The sequence below is a fragment of the Capra hircus genome, chromosome 8 (genome assembly GCF_001704415.2).
Source record: "Capra hircus breed San Clemente chromosome 8, ASM170441v1, whole genome shotgun sequence".
Classification (NCBI taxonomy): Eukaryota; Metazoa; Chordata; class Mammalia; order Artiodactyla; family Bovidae; genus Capra; species Capra hircus.
In genome coordinates this window covers 83576016-83596616 of record NC_030815.1, presented here as the reverse complement: position 1 = coordinate 83596616, position 20601 = coordinate 83576016, and the positions used below count along the sequence as shown (strand labels likewise).

The 20601-nt window shown below is 38.8% G+C and overlaps 1 protein-coding gene across 1 annotated transcript in view; it reads left to right on the top strand.

Moving 5' to 3' along the window:
- The window catches only part of ZNF484 (zinc finger protein 484), a 28219-nt gene continuing 14656 nt past the window's right edge, over positions 7039–20601 (top strand). Inside the window, exons 1-2 of the mRNA XM_005684158.3 lie at positions 7039–7152; positions 14205–14249. Coding sequence (XP_005684215.2) covers positions 7138–7152; positions 14205–14249 — 60 coding nt within the window. The 5' untranslated portion in view covers positions 7039–7137. The remainder of the gene's footprint in view (positions 7153–14204; positions 14250–20601) is intronic.

The following is a 20601-nucleotide window of genomic DNA, read 5'->3' as shown; positions in this document are numbered from 1 at the left end:
GGGTTAGATGTCCATCAGCAGATGAATGGATAAGAAAGCTGTGGTACATATACACAATGGAGTATTACTCAGCCGTTAAAAAGAATTCATTTGAATCAGTTCTGATGAGATGGATGAAACTGGAGCCAATTATACAGAGTGAAGTAAGCCAGAAAGAAAAACACCAATACAGTATACTTACACATATATATGGAATTTAGGAAGATGGCAATGACGACCCTGTATGCAAGACAGGAAAAAAGACACAGATGTGTATACCGGACTTTTGGACTCAGAGGGAGAGGGAGAGGGTGGGATGATTTGGGAGAATGGGAATTCTAACATGTATACTGTCATGTAAGAATTGAATCGCCAGTCCATGTCTGACGTAGGGTGCAGCTTGCTTGGGGCTGGTGCATGGGGATGACCCAGAGAGATGTTGTGGGGAGGGAGGTGGGAGGGGGGTTCATGTTTGGGAACGCATGTAAGAATTAAAGATTTAAAAAAACATAAAATAAAATAAAATGAAAAAAAAATAAAATAAAATAAAAGATTTAAATAGGAACCTAAGCCTCCTAACAACAGAAAATCTTTATTCTAAGAACTAAGAAAATCACAACTCATGACAAAAGAATCACTGACACCAAGACCAAATTTAAACAAACGTTGGAATTTCTGACAAGAAAATCCTAAGGATTCCAGCCAGATACTACTAGATCCAATCAATGACCTCAGCAAAGTTATAGGATACAAAATTAACATACACAAATTGTTAGCATTTCTATAAGCTGATGATGAATTATATGAAAAAGAAATAAAGAAAATGACCATATTTATAATAGTATCAAAACCAATAAAATATTTAAGAATAAATTCATGTATAAAATAGATGACTAGTGAAAACCTATATAGCACAAGGAACTCTATCTATACAATGCTCTGTGGTAACTTAGAAGGGAAGGAAATCCAAAAACGAGGAAGTATATGTATATGTATAGCTGATTTGCTTTACTATACAGTAGAAACTAACACAACATTGTCAGGCAACTATATTCCAATAAAAATGAAGAACGAAAAAAAAGAATAAATTTTACCAAGGAGTTGAAAGAAATAAACCCTAAACCTACTCAGCCTTCTCTGACACCATCCTTGTAAGTCGGGAAAGGGGATGATTGGGAATACTTTGTTATAACAAAATGATTTGAGGGTAGAAGTCTGGACTTTGCTGGTGTGGTGGGATGCAGCCACAGTAACGGTGAAAGTGAAAGTGAAGTCGCTCAGTCATGTCCGACTCTTGCGACCCCAAGGACTGTAGCCTACCAGGCTCCTCCATCCATGGGATTTTCCAGAAAAGAGTCCCGGAGTGGGTTGCCATTTCCTTCTCCAGGATGTCTTCCTGACCCAGGGGTCGAACCTAGGTCTCCTGCATTGCAGGCAGACACTTTACCGTCTGAACCACCAGGAAGCCCCTAGTAAAGGTATTCTACAGTATTTTGCTGGAATAGAGAGGTTTTTCTCTAAAAGTTCTCTGTCTTGCTAGGCTTTCTCTTTTCTGGTCCTTTGGCTAGAGCGTTTGTGTTTTTTGTTTGTTTGTTTGTTTGTCTGCACTCTGGCATCCCTGAGTTGCTGGCCTCTTCAGTTCTAAGTGCAGGATGTACAACACAGAAAGAAAACCCAAAGAACCGACCACCATTTTGTCACTTGAATCTCGTGATATTATGATTTATAATCAACATATATTTAGCCTTTGTTCCTATTTCTGGCACCTCTGCTTTGCTGATTTCCTCCAGCCTCTGCCCAGATGGTACCGACCCATCTGGGCCTTCATGGCCACTCTCTGTAAAGCAAAAGCTCACTCTTGCTCTGTCCATTCTGTTCCCTTCTCTTCTTATTTCCATAGTCCTGAGTGCAATCTTGAATGCTCATTTATTTTCCTATATTCTAAATACAGGCGTCAGGTGAGGTAAGTCAGAAAAGTAGAAATGTCATATGACTCCTCCAATTAAAATAAATTAATAAAAAATAAAAAAGAAATATGTGACACCCCTTATATGTGGAATGGAAAAAGAAATGATACACATGAACTTACAAAACAGAATCAGAACCACAAACAGAAAATAAACTTATAGTTGCCTGGGAGAAGTGTGGGAGGAAGGATATTTAGGGAGTTTGAAATGGACATGTACACACTGATCTAACATCTCAAAAAGGAAGAAATATTCTTCAGAAATTCCCATTTTTGTGGTTTCAAGTCTAAATTCTTCATCTGAAAGAAGAAAGGAGATTAAATTGATTCAACAGGACATATAAAATCAGACAGAAACCAAGCTCTATAGCCCGCAATGAGATGTTCTACTCTGACTGCTTGTCCAGAGCTTGGCACATAGTTGGTGCTTAATAAGCAATTGTGAAGAACATCAGGGTCTTATTCTATTAAGCACCTATTAGTTGAATCTGTATTGGTCATTATTTCCTTCCCCTATTTTACTCATCCCTAGGTACTTCTTGACTTGCCACTGAAACTACACTTCCCTTTCAGTTCAGTTCAGTTCAGTTGCTCAGTCGTGTCCAACTATTTGTAACCCCATGAACTGCAGCACACCAGGCCTCCCTGTCCATCACCGACTCCCAGAGTCCACCCAAACATATATCCATTGTGTCAGTGATGCCATCCAACCATCTCATCCTCTGTCGTCCCTTTCTACTCCAGCCCTCAGTCTTTCCCAGCATCAGGGTCTTTTCAAATAAGTCAGCTCTTCACATCAGGTGGCCAAAGTATTGGAGTTTCAGCTTCAACATCAGACCCTCCAATGAACACCCAAGACTGATCTCCTTTAGGATGGACTGGTTGGATCTCGTTGCAGTCCAAGGGACTCTCAAGAGTCTTCTCCAACACCACAGTTCAAAAGCATCAATTCTTTGGCACTCAGCTTTCTTTATAGTCCAACTCTCACATCCCTACATGGCCACTGGAAAAACCATAGCCTTGACTAGATGGACCTTTGTTGGCAAAGTAATGTCTCTGCTATTTAATATGCTGTCTAGGTTGGTCATAACTTTCCTTCCAAGGAGTAAGCGTCTTTTAATTTCATGGCTGCAATCACCATCCGCAGTGATTTTGGAGCCCAGAAAAATAAAGTCAGCCACTGTTTCCACTGTTTCCCCATCTGTTTGCCATGAAGTGATGGGACCAGATGCCATGATCTTCGTTTTCTGAATGTTGAGCTTTAAGCCAACTTTTTCACTCTCCTCTTTCACTTTCATCAAGAGGCTCTTTAGTTCTTCTTCACTTTCTGCCATAAGGGTGGTGTCATCTTCATATCTCAGGTTATTGATGTTTCTCCCAGCAATACTGATTCCAGCTTATGCTTCATCCAGCCCAGCGTTTCTCATGATGTACTCTGCATATAAGTTAATTAAGCAGGGTGACAATATATAGCCTTGACGTACTCCTTTCCCGATTTGGAACCAGTCTGTTGTTCCATGTCCAGTTCTAACTGTTGCTTCCTGACCTGCATACATATTTCCCAAGAGGCAGGTCAGGTGGTCTGGTATTCCCATCTCTTTCAGAATTTTCCACAGTTTTTTGTGATCCATAGCCAAAGACTTTGGCATAGTCAATAAAGCAGAAATAGATGTTTTTCTGGAACTCTCTTGCTTTTTTGATGATCCAGTGGATGTTGGCAATTTGATCTCTGGTTCCTCTGCCTTTTCTAAAACCAGCTTGAACATCTGGAAGTTCACGGCTCACATGTTGCTGAAACCTGGCTTGGAAAATTTTGAGCATTACTTTACTAGCATGTGAGATGAGTGCAACTGTGCACTCAATTCTTTGTCATTGCCTTTCTTTGGGATTGGAATGAAAACTGACCTTTTCCAGTCCTATGGCCACTGCTGAGTTTTCCAAATTTGCTGATATATTGAGTGAAGCACTTGAACAGCATCATCTTTTAGGATTTGAAATAGCACAACTGGAATTCCATCACCTCCACTAGCTTGGTTCATAGTGATGCTTCCTTAGGCCCACTTGACTTCACATTCCAGGATGTCTGGCTCTAGGTTGGTGATCACACCATTGTGATTATCTGGGTCGTGAAGTTTTTTTTTTTTTTGTACAGTTCTTCTGTGTATTGTTGCCACCTCTTCTTAATATCTTCTGCTTCTGTTAGGTCCATATCACTTCTGTCCTTTATTGAGCCCATCTTGCATGAAATGTTCCCTTGGTATCTCTAATTTTCTTGAAGAGATCTCTAGACTTTCCCATTCTATTGTTTTCTTCTATTTCTTTGCACTGATCACTGACGATGGCTTTCGTATCTCTCTTTGCTATTCTTTGGAACTCTGCATTCAAATGGTTGTATCTTATCTTTTATCCTTTGCTTTTGGCTTCTCTTCTTTTCACAGTTATTTGTAAGGCCTCCTCAGACAGCCATTTTGCTTTTTTGCATTTCTTTTTCTTGAGGATGATCTTGATCCTTTTCTCCTGTACAATGTCACAAACCTCTGTCCATAGTTCATCAGGCATTCTGTCTATCAGATCTAGTCCCTTAAATCTATTTGTCACTTCCACTGTATAATAATTAGAGATTTGATTTAGGTCATACCTGTATGGTCTAGTGGTTTTCCAGTGATAAAATGTGGCCCGCTGGAGAAGGGAGTGGCAAACCACTTCAGTATTCTTGCCTTTAGAACCCCATGAACAGTATGAAAAGGCAAAAAAATAGGATACAGTGAACTCCCCAGGTCGGTAGTTGCCCAATATGCTACTGGAGATCAGTGGAGAAATAACTCCAGAAATAATGAAGGGACAGAGCCAAAGCAAAAACAACACCCAGTTGTGGATGTGATAGAAGGAAGCTCAGATTCGGTAAAGAGCAGTATCCTGTAGGAACCTGGAATGTTAGGTCCATGAATCAAGGCAAATTGGAAGTGGTCAAACAGGAGATGGCAAGAGGGAACATGGACATTCTAGGATTCAGAGAACTAAAATGGACTGGAATGGGTGAATTTAACTCAGATGACCATTATATCTACTACTGTGGGCAGGAATCCCTTAGAAGAAATAGAGTAGCCAACATAGTCAACAAAAGAGTCCGAAATGCAGTACTTGGATGCAATCTCAAAAACGACGGAATGATCTCTGTTCAGTTCCAAGGCAAACCATTTAATATCACGGTAATCCAAGTCTATGGCCTGACCAGTAACGCTGAAGAAGCTGAAGTTGAATGGTGCTATGAAGACCTGCAAGACTTTCTAGACCTAACACCCAAAAAAGATGCCCTTTTCATTATAGGGGACTGAGATGCAAAAGTAGGAAGTCAAGAAGTACCTGAAGTAACAAGCAAATTTGTCCTTGGAGTACAGAATGAAGCAGGGGAAAGGCTAATAGAGTTTTACAAAAAGAACACAGTGATCTTAGCAAACATCCTCTTCCAACAGCACAAGAGAAGACTCTACACATGGACATCACCAGATGGCCAACACTGAAATCAAATTGATTATATTGTTTGCAGCTAAAGACAGAGAAACTCTATACAGTCAGCAAAAACAAGACCAGGAGCTGACTGTGGCTCAGATCATGAAATCCTTATTGCAAAAATCAGACTTAAACTGAAGAAAGTGGGGAAAACCACTAGACCATTCGGGTATGACCTAAATCAAATCCAGTAGGATCAGAATGCTAATCATTCTGTACAAAGACATGTTTATTGCTAGTTTGTGTATATATACATGCCCCTCTGTTTATATTGCTTTTCTTGGCTTGCTTTTCTTCTTGCCTACTTATTGAAAATGTATGTGTGTGAGGATATGTATCTCGGAGAAACTAGTGTAACATGTTCTGAAACAATACTTTTTTCCAACCTCTTCATACTACCTTCAAAGGCCTTTTTCTCCCCCATGAATTCCTAGTGCATTCACAGTAACACTGATTTTGACAGTTTCATATTCTCGAAGATATTTATTCTGAGCTGTTCAGATCTGCAATGAAAGCTCTCTAGAACTCCTGCACAGCTGTGATTTTTTGCTGGATCCTACTATTTTGATTTCATGTTTCTTTCTCCAGTAGTTTCCTAAGAAAAGTATGAATAGGAGAGCAATTACTTTGAGACCATGCATGTCTGAAAATGTTGGTATTCTATACCAAAATGTAATTAATAATTTTGTATAGTATAAAAGTTCCAAGTTAGAAACAACTTTCCCACAACTTTTTGAATGTATTACTCTTTTATCTTCTAGGTTCTGTTATTGCTGTTCAAGTCCAAAGCCAATTTGGTTACAGGTCTCTCATTCATGTACTTTTCAAACCTACATCTCATTGTGTCTCCTGCATTGGCAGGCAGGTTCTTTATCACTGATGCCACCAGGGAAGCCCACAGATTATGGTATCCCCTGGTAAATGCTCCCTAGATGCTTGGATAGAATGTTTATTCTGTTACTTGGGGATGGAGTACTTAATAATTGCTGCTTAAATATTATTGTTTGAGGTGCTTCAAATCCACAGGAATAGGGAAGATGCCAGGGCTGCTTTGGGTGATCAGCTCTGGTTGTTCCTGGCTTAATTCCAGGATACATCCCTCGGTTCCCCCTTTCCTCCTGACAGCTCTTTACTACACAAGTCTACCTCACTTCAACATGGCGGCCCACAGGCCTGAGTGACTACATGGGCGCCGCCATATTGAATCGAATTTAAATCATTTAGAGAAGGGCAGAGTTCAGCAGAGCGCCATGTTGAATACTGGCAAATTTCCGCAGAGAAGCCACTGTTGAGCATGGGCATATGGAGGCGGAGCCTAAGAAATTCCACAGGGGCAAGGAGGGAATCCAGAAAAAGGAAGTAGGTGGAGTTGTATTTCCTGTGACTGTGTGTGTGTGTGTGTGTGTGTGTGTGTGTGTGTGTGTGTGTGCGCGCGCGCGTGCCGCGCGTGTGTGTTTGTGTGTGCGCGCTCAATCGCTCAGTCGTGTCCGATTCTTTGCGACCCCATGGATTGTAGCCCTCCAGGCTCCTCTGTCCATGGAATTTTCTGGAGCGGGTTGCCATTTCCTTCTCTAGGGGATCTTTGCCACCCAGGGATCCAACCAATGCCACTTGCACCTTCTGCATTGGCAGGCAGATTCTTTACCACTGCGACATCTAAATGACCACTGTCTGGAAAGAGCATGGGTGAGGGGCTGGTGAGTGCAGGGAGCATTGCGGTGGGGATTTAGTGAAGAGGTGTCGCTGCTGTCCGTGATGAACAATGGGGTCAGAGATGGAGGCCGCCAGTGGATGGAATAATAGGGGTCGGTGTGGTCTTGATGGTGGCTTCCGGCGGGATTGGTGGGGTCTGGAATGGTGAATCCCTGGAGACATGGGGTGGGAGTGATAGTGGATGGTGGAACTCCAGGCGGAGTGATGGGATCTGTGGGATCTTTGTTGTTGGATCGGTGGGCAGGTTCCTGGATTCTGTGGGGGGAGGGTAACTGTGGGGCCTGAGAAATGAAGGATCTGAAGGGGAGAGATGGTAGATGGTCATTAATATCCTCTCTTTTTTCTGCTTACTAGGTTGTTTCTATTTCTGATTTTTAAAAAATTATTGATGGAAATAATAAATAATCATAATAGGAGTAGAAAAGAGTTTTGTTAGTATTGTTTGAGCCACACTGAGGACTGTAGCCCAGGAGACAGCCAGGAGGCTCTGAGGAATTGCTGGGTTGGAGTATGGTTTTCAGCTTAGCCTTATAAACTTATCAGAACAAAGATCACATATCAAACACGACAGGGATACATTCCTTCGACGTTTTAAAGCAGCTAGATTTAATACATATACAGTGAGACTGCAGGACCATGATTCCTGTTAAGGAGATGCTATAAGAAGGGAGTTACTTATTCTTATCTTCCAAACACCTTAATGGTTAAAGCAGATGTGCTGTGTATGTTCACACAAAGTTCAGTCTGAACCATGTGTAAGCTAAAACAACTTCTCCATGCCTCAATATGTGAAAGTTTTCTTCATGGTACACTTTGCTAGAGATTTTAAAATATATCGTCATGTGCTTTGTATCCCGGTTAGGAGCTACATTGTCATTCCTAGTTATTTATTTATGTATCATTTTTCTTCCTTTTTTATTATTAGGAATATCAAGATTTATTTTATTGGTCATTTTGAAGTATTCATTATGTTTATACTCTCTACTATATTTATATTAATTTTATCTTTTAAAAAAATGTTTTCTCCCCACTCCCCCATTTCCCCCCATTTTATGTAACTGTCATTTTTTTCCTTATTTTCCTAATTTTATACTGGATACATTTAGGGGTATGATATTTCTTTTACATACATCTTTATTTTTGAAATGTATAATTTCAGTTTGGTGTTCCACTTTGATCCTGAGTTGATTTTCTTTATTCCTGAATTATTGATATGTTTTGTTTATTTTTATTGTATTTTCATAGACTGTAGACTGCAAAGTCTCAACTTTTAACAATTTATCAAGCTTTTCCTTTTTTTCAATTTTATTTTTTATTGAAGGATAATTGTTTTACAGAATTGTGTTGTTTTCTGCCACACCTCAACATGAATCAGCTATAGGTATACATATATCCCCTCCCTTTTGAAACTCCCTCCCCTCTCCCTCCCCATCCCACCACTCTAGGTTGATACAGAACCCCTGTTTGAGTTTCCTGAGCCATATAGCAAATTCCTATTGGCTATCTATTTTAAACATGGTAATGTAAGTTTCCATGTTACTCTTTCCATACATTTCACCTTCTCCTCCCCTCTCCCCATGTCCATAAGTCTATTCTCTATGTCTGTTTCTCCATTGCTACCTTGTAAATAAATTCTTCAGAGCCATTTTTCTAGATTCTATATATGTGTGTTCAGTCAGTTCAGTTCAGTTCAGTTGCTCAGTCGTGTCCAACTCTTTGCGACCCCATGAATTGCAGCACGCCAGGCCTCCCTGTGTGTTAGAATACGATATTTCTCTTTCTCTTTGTGACTTGAAGGCAAGCTACACAAGTTACAGTGAGCTTTGTTCAATGGATATAAGAGAAAGCATATTTTCTGTTTGTGTGGTATAAACCTCTCCTAATATATATTAAATATAGCTTGTTGGTATTTTTCAAGTCTTTCTTTTCTTATTTTTGGTCTACTTGATTCATCATATTTCTAAAGAGTTGCAGTAATAATTTTTTACTAGTAATTCACTTTGTAGTTCTATGTGCTTTTTTACTAGTTTTGTTTGCATGTATTTGGGGGAAAGGCATGCATAAATCTAATGGTTAATGCATTTTGTATTTTTTAAAATTTATTGGATGCTATTATTATAGGATCTCGCTTTTCAGTGAAAAGCAATTTCAACCTTGAATTTCATTTTGATATTTATATTGCTATCCCAGCTTTCACTTTCATTTGGATGATTTATCTTTGACAAGGGCTTTATTTTGTATTTCTATTGCTCTCATTGTTTAGATCTACTCCTTGCAATAAATACAATTTGGTTTTTTCAAGTCTAACCTATAATCTAGTCTTTGTCAATAGATAATTTTACCTTTTCAGTTTGGTGTAATACTGATTTACCCAATTTTATACCTTCCATTTTAATGTTTACTATTTATTTTAATTCATTGTTTTCTGCTTTTCTTTTCCTTTTTCATTGGATTGATGAAATTTTTGTTCATTGTTTCCATTCTATACCCCAGATAACTTCTGTTTTTTTCCTGAAATGTTTTGTCATATGATAATGTTATTACTTTTCCCTTTGATTACATTCTTATATCATCATCATTGTCCTTTTCAATAATTATATATCTTGCAAAAGTTATTGCTGAAAAATATATTTCTGTTTGCTACTTCTCACCTGATTTATTTTACATTTATTTGGAATAGTTTTGTGGGGTTTTTTTTCTCAGATAATGGTAAGAGATACTTTGTAAGTGCTTTCATTTTTGGAAATGTCTTTGGCCCTAACAGAGAAGTTGTCCTTTAGATGCTATTTCTGATGTCACTTAGCTTTCATTACTGCAGATGAGGCATCTTGATTTTTTAAATTCTTTCTCTATAAATAATCTGTTCATTCCCTTGCACTTCAGATTTGGATGTGTTTTAGATTTTAAAATTTATCTTTAAAATTCAGGAATATTCATAGATTTGTTCACTGATTGAGTTCCCAATTGTTTGTGTGTGTATGTAAATTTGTTAGGAAAACTAATGGTATAGATCTACTGTGTGTGGATAGTGAGAGGAGTCCTTGGGTGATTTTTCACGGCCCATTGAAGGTCCGTCTAGTCAAGGCTACGGTTTTTCCAGTGGTCATGTATGGATGTGAGAGTTGGACTGTGAAGAAAGCTGAGTGCCGAAGAATTGATGCTTTTGAACCGTGGTGTTGGAGAAGACTCTTGAGAGTCCCTTGGACTGCAAGGAGGTCCAACCAATCCATTCTGAAGGAGATCAGCCCTGGGATTTCTTTGGAAGGAATGATGCTGAGCTGAAACTCCAGTACTTTGGCCACCTCATGCAAAGAGTTGACTCATTGGAAAAGACTCTGATGCTGGGAGGGATTGGGGGCAGGAGGAGAAGGGGTCGACCGAGGATGAGATGGCTGGATGGCGTCACAGACTCGATGGACATGAGTTTGAGTGACCTCCGGGAGTTGGTGATGGACAGGGAGGCCTGGCGTGCTGCAATTCATGGGGTTGCAAAGACTTGGACACGACTGAGCAACTGAACTGAACTGAACTGAATCTTTTGATATTCCAAATACTTGGTGTTTGTTTTGTTGCAAAAGCTCCCGTTTACTCTGGCTCCTCCCTTATCTCTTCAGAACAGTCCCTTTTAGCTGTCTGAGGGGCAGTATCCTGGACTTAAGTCCTCACTAAGTCTACTAAATAGAAATAATCCTCACTTTTTAGTGTAAGAATTTTTTTTCAGTCAACAGTAGTAATAAAGGTGTGGATGCCAGTTATTGATGCAGGCGGGATTGTGATATAATAAATATGTATTTTGATTTTCATCCACAGTTCCCAGCACAAAGCTCCTAACACCTTTCTAATTTCCTAAGTGATAAGAGTTATAGGGGCCTCTTTTATTTCTGTCTCTTGACATAGCACCAGAAAGATAAAGATGAAATTAGTGGGGTTTTTGTTGTTGTTGTTATAAATAATAAGTTCCTTTGAAACACCCCTGAGTTTATTTTAATGAAATGATGTTTGAAAAGCCCCTAGTGAATCACTCAATGGGAGCTGTTTGCCAGGGGAACCAAGCAAGTTCTTAAAGTTTTAGAGATTGAAGTTGAGTAGGAAGTTGAATCACCAATGGCTAGTTATTTAATCAGTCCTCTGTACATAGTGAAGTCTTCATAAAAACTTGAAAGAATGGAGTTTGGAGAGTTTCTAGATTGAACATGTGGAGATTCTGGGAGAGCAATGCACTCCTTCTGACATATCTTGGATATCCATCTCTTCTACCTGTTTCTTTCTGAATTATATTCTCTTATAATAAATTGGTAATCTAATAAGTAAAATATTTTCTTGAGTTCTATGAACTACTCTAGAAAATTAGTGTAATATGAGGGAACCTTGTGGACCATCTGATTGTAGCCAGTTGGTCAGAAATACAAGTAAGAGCCTGAACTTATGGTTGGCATCTGAAATTGGGGTGGGGACAGTCTTATAGGACTGAGTCCCTAACCTGTGTGAATAATGCTAAAACTCTAAGTAGATGGTGTGAGAATAGAAGAAAAACACACAGGAGTTTTTCCTTTTCAGCACATGGGATTGATTGATGTAGAGTCAGGGCCATGGGGTACAGTTATTGGAGGCTCTGTGATCAGGGACTCATAGAATCAATCATAGAATGAATGATTATGATCTTGTAGAGAGAACAGTGGTGGCTTGAAGCGAGATCTTTGTTCCCTGGCCAAGAATTGAACCTGGGTGAAAACCTGGAATCCTATCCACTCCACCAGCAAGAGGCAGAAGCAGAGTTTCTCTGGCTTTTGCCCTATTTGAAAGCAAAAATGTTTTAAGGAGGCAAAAACTGTAAAAAACAAAACAAAAACAGGTATGAAGTTTATTATTAGAGACACAGCATAACATGTGGTAGAGTTTGTTTAGTTAAGACATAGCAAGGTAGAGATACATACCTGGAGAGAAAGAGTGTGGGCATCCCCACTAGCGAGGAGGAGCATGATAAAGAGACAGTTAAATGTTTATATAGGGCAGTTCTTCTAGGTTTTTGTCTGTCTTTGGCCAGTTATCTCACTTTTTTTCCCTCATAACTGACCTGACCTAGGTCCTCCCTCATATGTGTGCACATCTTTTTTGCCAAGGTGGGTTCCAGTGCAGCAACCTATGGGAAGGTTGACACCACCTCTTATGGGGTGGTGCTCCCTCCCTTTTTGACTGCTGAGGAAACTTTCTATGCATGTATAGATAGGGAGGTGTCCTTGACCTCAAGAATGAGAAATAAGTGGTCTCTTTATCTGAGCAGGACTCAGCTCCTCTCTGCCACGGCCAGGACTGCTATCCTAAAGTATCCACTGGAGGCAAAGTGCAGGTATTTAACTTGTTCCTATTGTTATTTCTATCTGGAAGTGTAAATAGGAGGCTGGCTGTAAATGTCTAACCTGGAGCCCATCTATCTCATGCCTCAGTTGGGGCCTGTGAGCAGTAGAACATGGGAACCAGTGATTCTGATCTGTGAGTAATGGCTGCTGGGGTGAGGTCAGTGTGCAACAATTGGCAATTGGAAAAGAAAATTTAGGAGTGGGAGTGCGGAATTGAGTGCCAGGGATGGGGATGAAAACTAACCAATCTGATCACATGGACCACAGCTTTGTCTAACTCAATGAAACTATGAGGCATGCCATATAGGGCCACCCAAGGTGGACAAGTCATGGAGGAGAGTTCTGACAAAACGTGGTCCACTAGAGAAGGGAATGGCAAACCACTTCAGTATTCTTGCCTTGAGAACCCCATGAACAGTATGAAAAGGCAAAAAGATGAAACTGAAAGATGAACTCCCCAGGTCGGTAGGTGCCCAATATGCTACTGGATCAGTAGAGAAATAACTCCAAAAAGAATGAAGAGACAGAGCCAAAGCAAAAACAACACCCAGTTGTGGATGTGACTGGTGATGGAAGTGAAGTCTGATGCTGTAAAGAGCAATATTGCATAGACACCTGGAATATTAGGTACATGAATCAAGGCAAATTGGAAATGGTCAAACAGGAGATGGCAAGAGTGACTGTCGACATTCTAGGAATCAGCAAACTAAAATGGACTGGAATGGGTGAATTTAACTCAGATGATCATTATATCTACTACTGTGGGCAGGAATCCCTTAGAAATGGAGTAGCCATCATAGTCAACAGAAGAGTCTGAAATGCAGTACTTGGATGCAAACTCAAAAACAACAGAATGATCTCTCTTCATTTCCAAGGGAAACCATTCAATACCACAGTAATCCAAGTCTATGCCCTGACCAGTAATGCTAAAGAAGCTGAAGTTGAATGGTTCTATGAAGACCGACAAGACCTTCTAGGACTAACACCCAAAAAAGATGCCCTTTTCATTATAGGGGACTGGAATGCAAAAGAAGGAAGTAAAAAAATACCTCGAGGAACAGGCAAATTTGTCCTTGGAGCACAGAACGAAGCAGGGCAAAGGCTAATAGTATTTTGCCAAGAGAACACACTGGTCTTAGGAAACACCCTTTCCAACAACACAAGAGAAGACTACACATGGACATCACCAGATGGTCTATACCGGAAATTACCTATAATTTTCCCATCATCCAAATGTTATATCTGTTAACATATTAATATATTTCTTCCAGATGATTTTCTCTGTGTGCATGAATGCATTCATATATGTGTTCATGTGTACATATACACATTATTCAATGAAAATGGAATCATACTGTTTGGTACATCTTTTTATTTTTACTTACCATTTTATTTTTCTATAGTACTTTAATTTTACGTAATATTGTATCCTATGGGTGCCCTGTAAAGTATTTAAGCTGTTCATAATTATTGGGTATCAAGATGTTTCTAACTTTCTTTTTCTTTTTTTGGTATTAGCCATGCTTTGGTAAAACTCCTGCATTTAAATCTTTGTACAGTCCAGGATGATTTTTTTGTGATACGGTTCTACAAGTAAGTTTTGGGGTCAGGTTCATGGACAGTAAATGACATTGACACAGTTCCTTCTCTTATGTCCCTCTGTCAATCTGTTTTCTCAGATCTCTGCCCCTTTCCCAGAAGAGCCAGAAATGACCAAGTCCCTGGTAAGTTCTTATTTGTTCATTTATTTATTTGCTGCTTTCCTTACTTTTCAGTGAGTTTTAGAAGGTATCTATTAACCCATATAGTGAATGGACAAGCAAAAATAAATAAAAACTAAGATCAAAGACAGTAAAAAGAGACTATCAACTCCAAGTCAAATTTGGATTATAGGTATATGTGAGTTGTATGACTTAACAGTTATGAACTTTGAACTACAAAATTGTCTCTGATCTTCATGAAAGACAGCAATAATGGAAATGAAATACATGCTTTATATTGTTAAAAAGTAATTTATTTCATCTATAATAACTACTTCCTGGCTCTTGATATTTGAGAAAATTTTTGATAGATTTTTTTTACTTTATATTTTATATTGAAGTATAGCCAGTTAACAATGATGTGATAGTTTCAGGTGGACAGCAAAGGGACCCAGTCGTACATATACATGTATGCATTCTCCCCCAAACTCTGCTCCCATCCTGGCTGCAACATAACGTTGAGCAGACTTCCTTGTACTATACAGTAGGACCTTGTTGGTTATCCATTTAAAATATAGCAGTGTGTATATGTCAATCACAAACTTCCTAACTGTTCCTTCCCCGTATTCTTTCCCCCATCCCACCCTGCCCTGGCATCTAGGTTTGTTCTCCAAGTCTGTGAGTCTGTTTCTGTTTTGTAAATAAGTTCATGTGTACCAATTCTTTTTAGATTCTTAGAAGGGGTATCATACACTATTTATCCTTCTCTGTCTAACTTACTTCACTAAGTATGACAATCTCTAGATTCATCCATGCTGCTGCAAATGGCATTATTTCTTTCTTTTTAATGGCTGAGTGATATTCCATTGTATATATATACACCATATTTTCTTTCTCCATTCCTCTATAGATGGACATTTAGGTGGCTTCCATATCTTAGCTATTGTAAACATCATTGAAACAAACTCTGGGGTACATATATCCTTTTGGACCATGATTTTCTTCAGGAATATGCCCAGGGATGGGACTGCAAAGTCATATGGTGGCTGTATTTTTAGGTTTTTAGAGAAGCCACCATACTGTTCTCCATAGTGGCTATGCCAATTTGCATTCCCACCGACACTGTAGGAGGGTTCCCTTATCTCCACACTCTCTCCAGCGTTTATTCTTTGTGGATTTTTTTTAATGATAGCCATGTTGACTGGTGTGAATGATATCTCATTGTAGTTTTGATTTACATTTGTATACTAATTAGTGATGTTGAGCATCTTTTCATGTGCCTCTTGGTCATCTGTATGTCTTCTTTGAAGTAATGTCTATTTAGGTCTTCTGCCCATTTTTTGAGTGGCTTGTTTGTTTGGATTATGTTAAACCTCATGAGCTGTTTGTAAAGTTTGGAGACTAACCCCATGTCAGTCACATCATGTGCAAACATTTTATCCCAATCGTGGGTTTTCTTTTCATTCTGTTTTTTGTTTTCTTTATTGTGCAAAATCTTTTACGTTTAAGCTGGCCCCATTTGTGCATTTTGGTTTTTATTTCCATTATTTGGGGAGACTGATAAAAAAAATATTGCTACATTTCTGTTGAAGATTGTAGTGCTTATTTTTTCTTCTAGGAGTGTTATAGTGTCTGGTCTCACATTTAGGTCTTTAATCCATTTTGAGGTTATTTTTGTGTATGGTATTAAAGAATGATCTTTTTTCCTTTTTTTTTTTACAGGTAGCTGTCTAGTTCCCCCAGCGCCATTTGTTGACGAGACTGTCTGTCCAACATTGTATTTTCTTGCCTCCTTTGTCATAGATTAACTGAACAAAGGTGTATGAATTTACTTCTGGGCTTTCTATTCAGTTCCATTGATCTATATTTCTACTTTTGTCAGGAAGTCTGATTCCTCCAGCTTTGTTTTCCTTTCTTAAGATTGCTTTGGCTATTCAAGGTCTTTTGTGTCTCCATACAGATTTTAAGATTTTTTTGTTCTGTGCTGTGCTGTGCTTAGTTGCTCAGTCGTGTCTGACTCTGTGATACCATGGCTGTACCCACCAGGCTCGCCTGTCCATAGGGATTCTCCAGGCAAGAACACTGGTGAGGGTTGCATTCCTTGCACCTGGGGATCTTCCCAACCCAGGGATCAAACCCAGGTCTCCCGCATTACACGCAGATTCTTTACTGTCTGAGCCACCAGGAAAGCCGTAGTTCTGTGAAAAATGCCATTGGTCATTTGATCAGGATTGCATTAGATCTGTAGATTGCTTTGTGTAGTATATTCATTTTGACAATATTAATTTTTCCAGTCCATGAACATATCTTTTCATCTGTTTGAGTCTTCTTCAGTTTCCTTCATCGACACCTTATAATTTTCAGAGTATAGGTCTTTCTTTAGTCTCCTTAGGTAGGTTTATTCATAGGTAGTTTATCCTTTTGATACGATTGTAAATGAAATTATTTCTTGAGTTTCTCTTTCTGATCTTTTGATGTTATTGTGTAGAAATGCAACAGTTATTTTGTGTGTATTCATTGTGTTACCTGCAACTTTACTAGATTCACTGATGAGATTTAATCGTTTTGTAGTAGCATCTTTAGGGTCTTCTATGAATAGTATCATGTCATTTACAAACAGTGACAGTTTAACTTCTTCATTTTCAATTTGGATTCCATTTGTTTCTTTTTCTTCTCTGATTGCTGTAACTAGGACATCCAGAACTATGCTGAATAGTGGTGAGAGTGAACATCCTTGTCTTATTCCTGATCTTAGAGAAAATGCTTTCAGTATTTCAACATTGAGTATGACGTTAAGCAGTAGATTTGTCATATATGGCTTTTATTATGTTGAGGAATATTCCCCCATGCCCACTTTCTGGAGAGTTTTTATCATGAAAGGGTGCTGAATTTTGTCTTTCTGCATCTCCTGAGATAATCATATGGTTTTTATTCTTCAGTTTGTGTGTTACATCGATTGGTTTTCAGATATTGAAAAATCCTTGCATCCGTACACGAGTCCCACTTGATCATAGTGAATGATCTTTTTAATGTATTGTTGGACTTGGATTGTTAGTATTGTGTTGAGGATTTATGCCTCTAACATTCATCATTGATATTGGCCTGTACTTTTCTTTTTTTGTGGTATCTTTGTCTGATACTGATCACAGGGTGATGGTGGCATCAGAGAATGAGTTTGGAAGCTTTCCTACAGCTGTAATTTTGTGGAACACTTTCAGAAGGTTAGGTGTTTTGTTGCGGTTGTTTTTCAGTCAGTAGGTCATATCCGACTCTTTGTAACCCCATGGACTGCAGCACCCAATCTCCTCTGTCCTTCACTATTTCCTGGAGCTGGCTCAAATTCATGTCCATTGAGTTGGTGATGCTAGCTAATCATCTCAGCTTCTGTTGACTGCTTCTCCTCCTGCCCTCAGTCTTTCCAGCATCAGGGTCTTTTCCAGTGAGTCATCACTTTGCATCAGGTGGCCAAAGTATTGGAACTTCAGCATCAGTCCTTCCAGTGAATATTCAGGGTTGATTTCCTGCAGGATTGACTGGTTTGATCACCTTGCAGTCAAAGGGACTCTCAAGAGTCTTCTCCAGCTCTACAGTTTGAAAGCATCAGTTCTTTGGCACTCCCTCTTCTTTATGGTTCAGCTCTCCCATCTGTCCATGACTACTGGAAAAATCATAGCTTTGACTAAAGGACCTTTGTTGGCAAAGTGATGTCTCTGCTTTTTAATATGCTGTCTAGGTTGGTCATAGCTTTCCTTCCAAGGAGCAAGAATCTTGTAATTTCATGGCTGCAGTCATTGTCCACAGTGATTTTGGAGCCCAAGAAAATAAAATCTGTCCTTGTTTCCACTTTTTCCCCTTCTATTTGCTGTGAAGTGATGGGACCAGATGCCATGATTTTAGCTTTTTGATGTTGAGTTTCAAGCCAGCTTTTTCAATCTCTTTCACCTTCATCAAGAGGTTCTTTAGTCCTCTTTACTTTCCGCCATTAGAGTGGTATCATCTGCATATCTGGTGTTGTTGATAATTCTCCCAGCAGTGTTGATTCCAGCTTGTGATTCATCCAGCCCAGCATTTCACATAATGTACTCTGCATATAAGTTATACTCACAGGGTGAACATAGCCTTGTCATATTCCTTTCCTAATTTTGAACCAATCAGTTGTTCTATGTCTGGTTCTAATGATTGCTTCCTGATCTACATACAGATTTCTCAGGAGACAGATAAGGTGATCTGGTATTCCCATGTCTTTAAGAATTTTTCACAGTTTGTTGTGATCTACACAATCAAAGGGTTTAGTGTAGACCAGAAGTAGATATTTTTTAGAATTCTCTTGCTTTCTCCATGATCCAGTGAATGCTGGCAATTTGGTCTCTGGTTCCCCTGCCTTTTCTAAACCCAGTTTTTACGTCTGGAAGTTCTTGGTTCATGAACTGCTGAAACCTAGCTTGAAGGATTTTGAACATAACCTTGCTAGCATGTGAAATGAGTGCAATAGTATGATAGTTTGAACATAGTTTGGCATTGCCCTTCTTTGTGATTGGAATGAAAACTGACCTTTTCCAGTCTTGTGGTCACCACTGTGTTTTCCAGATTTGCTGACATATTGAGTGTAGCACTTTACCAGCATCATCCTTTAGGATTTGAAATAGCTTAGTTGGGATTCCATCACCTCCACTAGGTTTGTTCTTAGTAATGCTTCTAAGGTCCACTTGACTTCACACCTCCGATGTTTGGCTCTAGGAGAATGACCACACCTTTTTGGTTATCCGGGTCATTCAGACCTTTCTTGTATAGCTCTTCTGTGTCTTCTTGCCACCTCTTCTTTATCTCTTCTGCTTCTGTTAGGTCCTTTCACTTCTGTCGTTTATTGTGCCCATCCTAACATGAGATATTCCCTTGATAGTGCCAGTTTTCTTGAAGAAGTCTCGTCTTTCCCCTTCTATTGTTTTCCTCTATTTTGTTGCATTGTTCATTTAAGAAGGCCTTCTTATCTCTCCTTCCTATTCTCTAGCACTCTGCATTCAGTTGGGTATAGTTCTCACTTTGTTTCTTGCCTTTTACTTTGCTTTGTCCCTCAGATTCCAGCTTCTCAAAGGTAATCACTCTAAACTCAATCAAACTAATTCTTTCGGTATTTACATTCCTATGTCTAAATCACATGTTTACATTGGTACCTCTTGATTTTCAGTTTTAGGTAGTATCTACTGACTTAGCACAATGGAAAATAAGGATTTAACTCTCAGACATTTAAGGCTTCAGCACTAATATGCACATTTCTTCTTCCCCTCCTTCTAATATAGGTATATCATAATTTGGGGTAAATCAATAGACTGTATTTATTAATATGTTTATTTTAATTATATTCACAGTTGAACCATTTCTTTTATCTTTTATGCACTGTTTTTTATTTTACTTGGAATTAATTATTGTTTGGTTTAATCATTTATTTCATTTTCCATATCTGGATCACTAAATCAACTCCACAGTCTTCCCATGTATATAAATATCTTTAAAACATGTTAAAATATATTATATAATGATAGTTAACACCAATCATAAATATTAATATAGTGCCTACTGTATGCTAGGCATTGTAAACACACACACTGTCTCTCTCAACTGATTTAATCACATCCCCTTTGAGGTATCTATAATCATTATCCTCATTTTACAGAGAAGGAAGTAGGTCCACAGAGAAGTTAAATAAATTGCTCTGGGTTGCACTGCTAGTAAGTGGTGAAACCAGGAGTAAAACCCAAGCAATTTGGCTCCAGAATACAGGCTATTTATTTCAGCAGTTGAAAGAAACTTCCCTTGGAGTTCTTGACATTACCAAGATGCCTCTATGTGATTCTCATGCACTGACTTGGGGGTCTTCCTTTGGCATGCTGCTAGGAATTCCTTTCGTGTCTCTCAAGTATTGGATCTCTTGTTTTTTGGCTCTTTCTTGAGTCATGCTTTCATTTTTAGAAAATATTATCCAGAAAGTATTGTATGGCAGTTAGGTTTTTTGAGACCTTGCATGTCTAAAAGTATTTTTATTTGACCCTCAGTAATTTCATAGCTATTTCTAGATTGTAAGTCATTTTTACTCAGAAATTGTAAGACATTCTTTCTACTTTAATCATCCCACCTTTTCTTACTGCGTGTGATAGGAAGATCCAGATAATAAATTTGTGTTGCTTTAGGTTTGCAGTAATTTGTTGCAGCAGCAATAGGAAACCATTACAGATTTTGGTACCTGGACATGGAATGATGCTGTAACAAATACCCCAAAATGTCAAAAGACTTTGGAATTTGATAATGGATAAAAACTGTAAAAAATTTGAAGCATATAATAGCAAGAGCCTAGATTTTCTTGGACAGACTGGTAATAGAA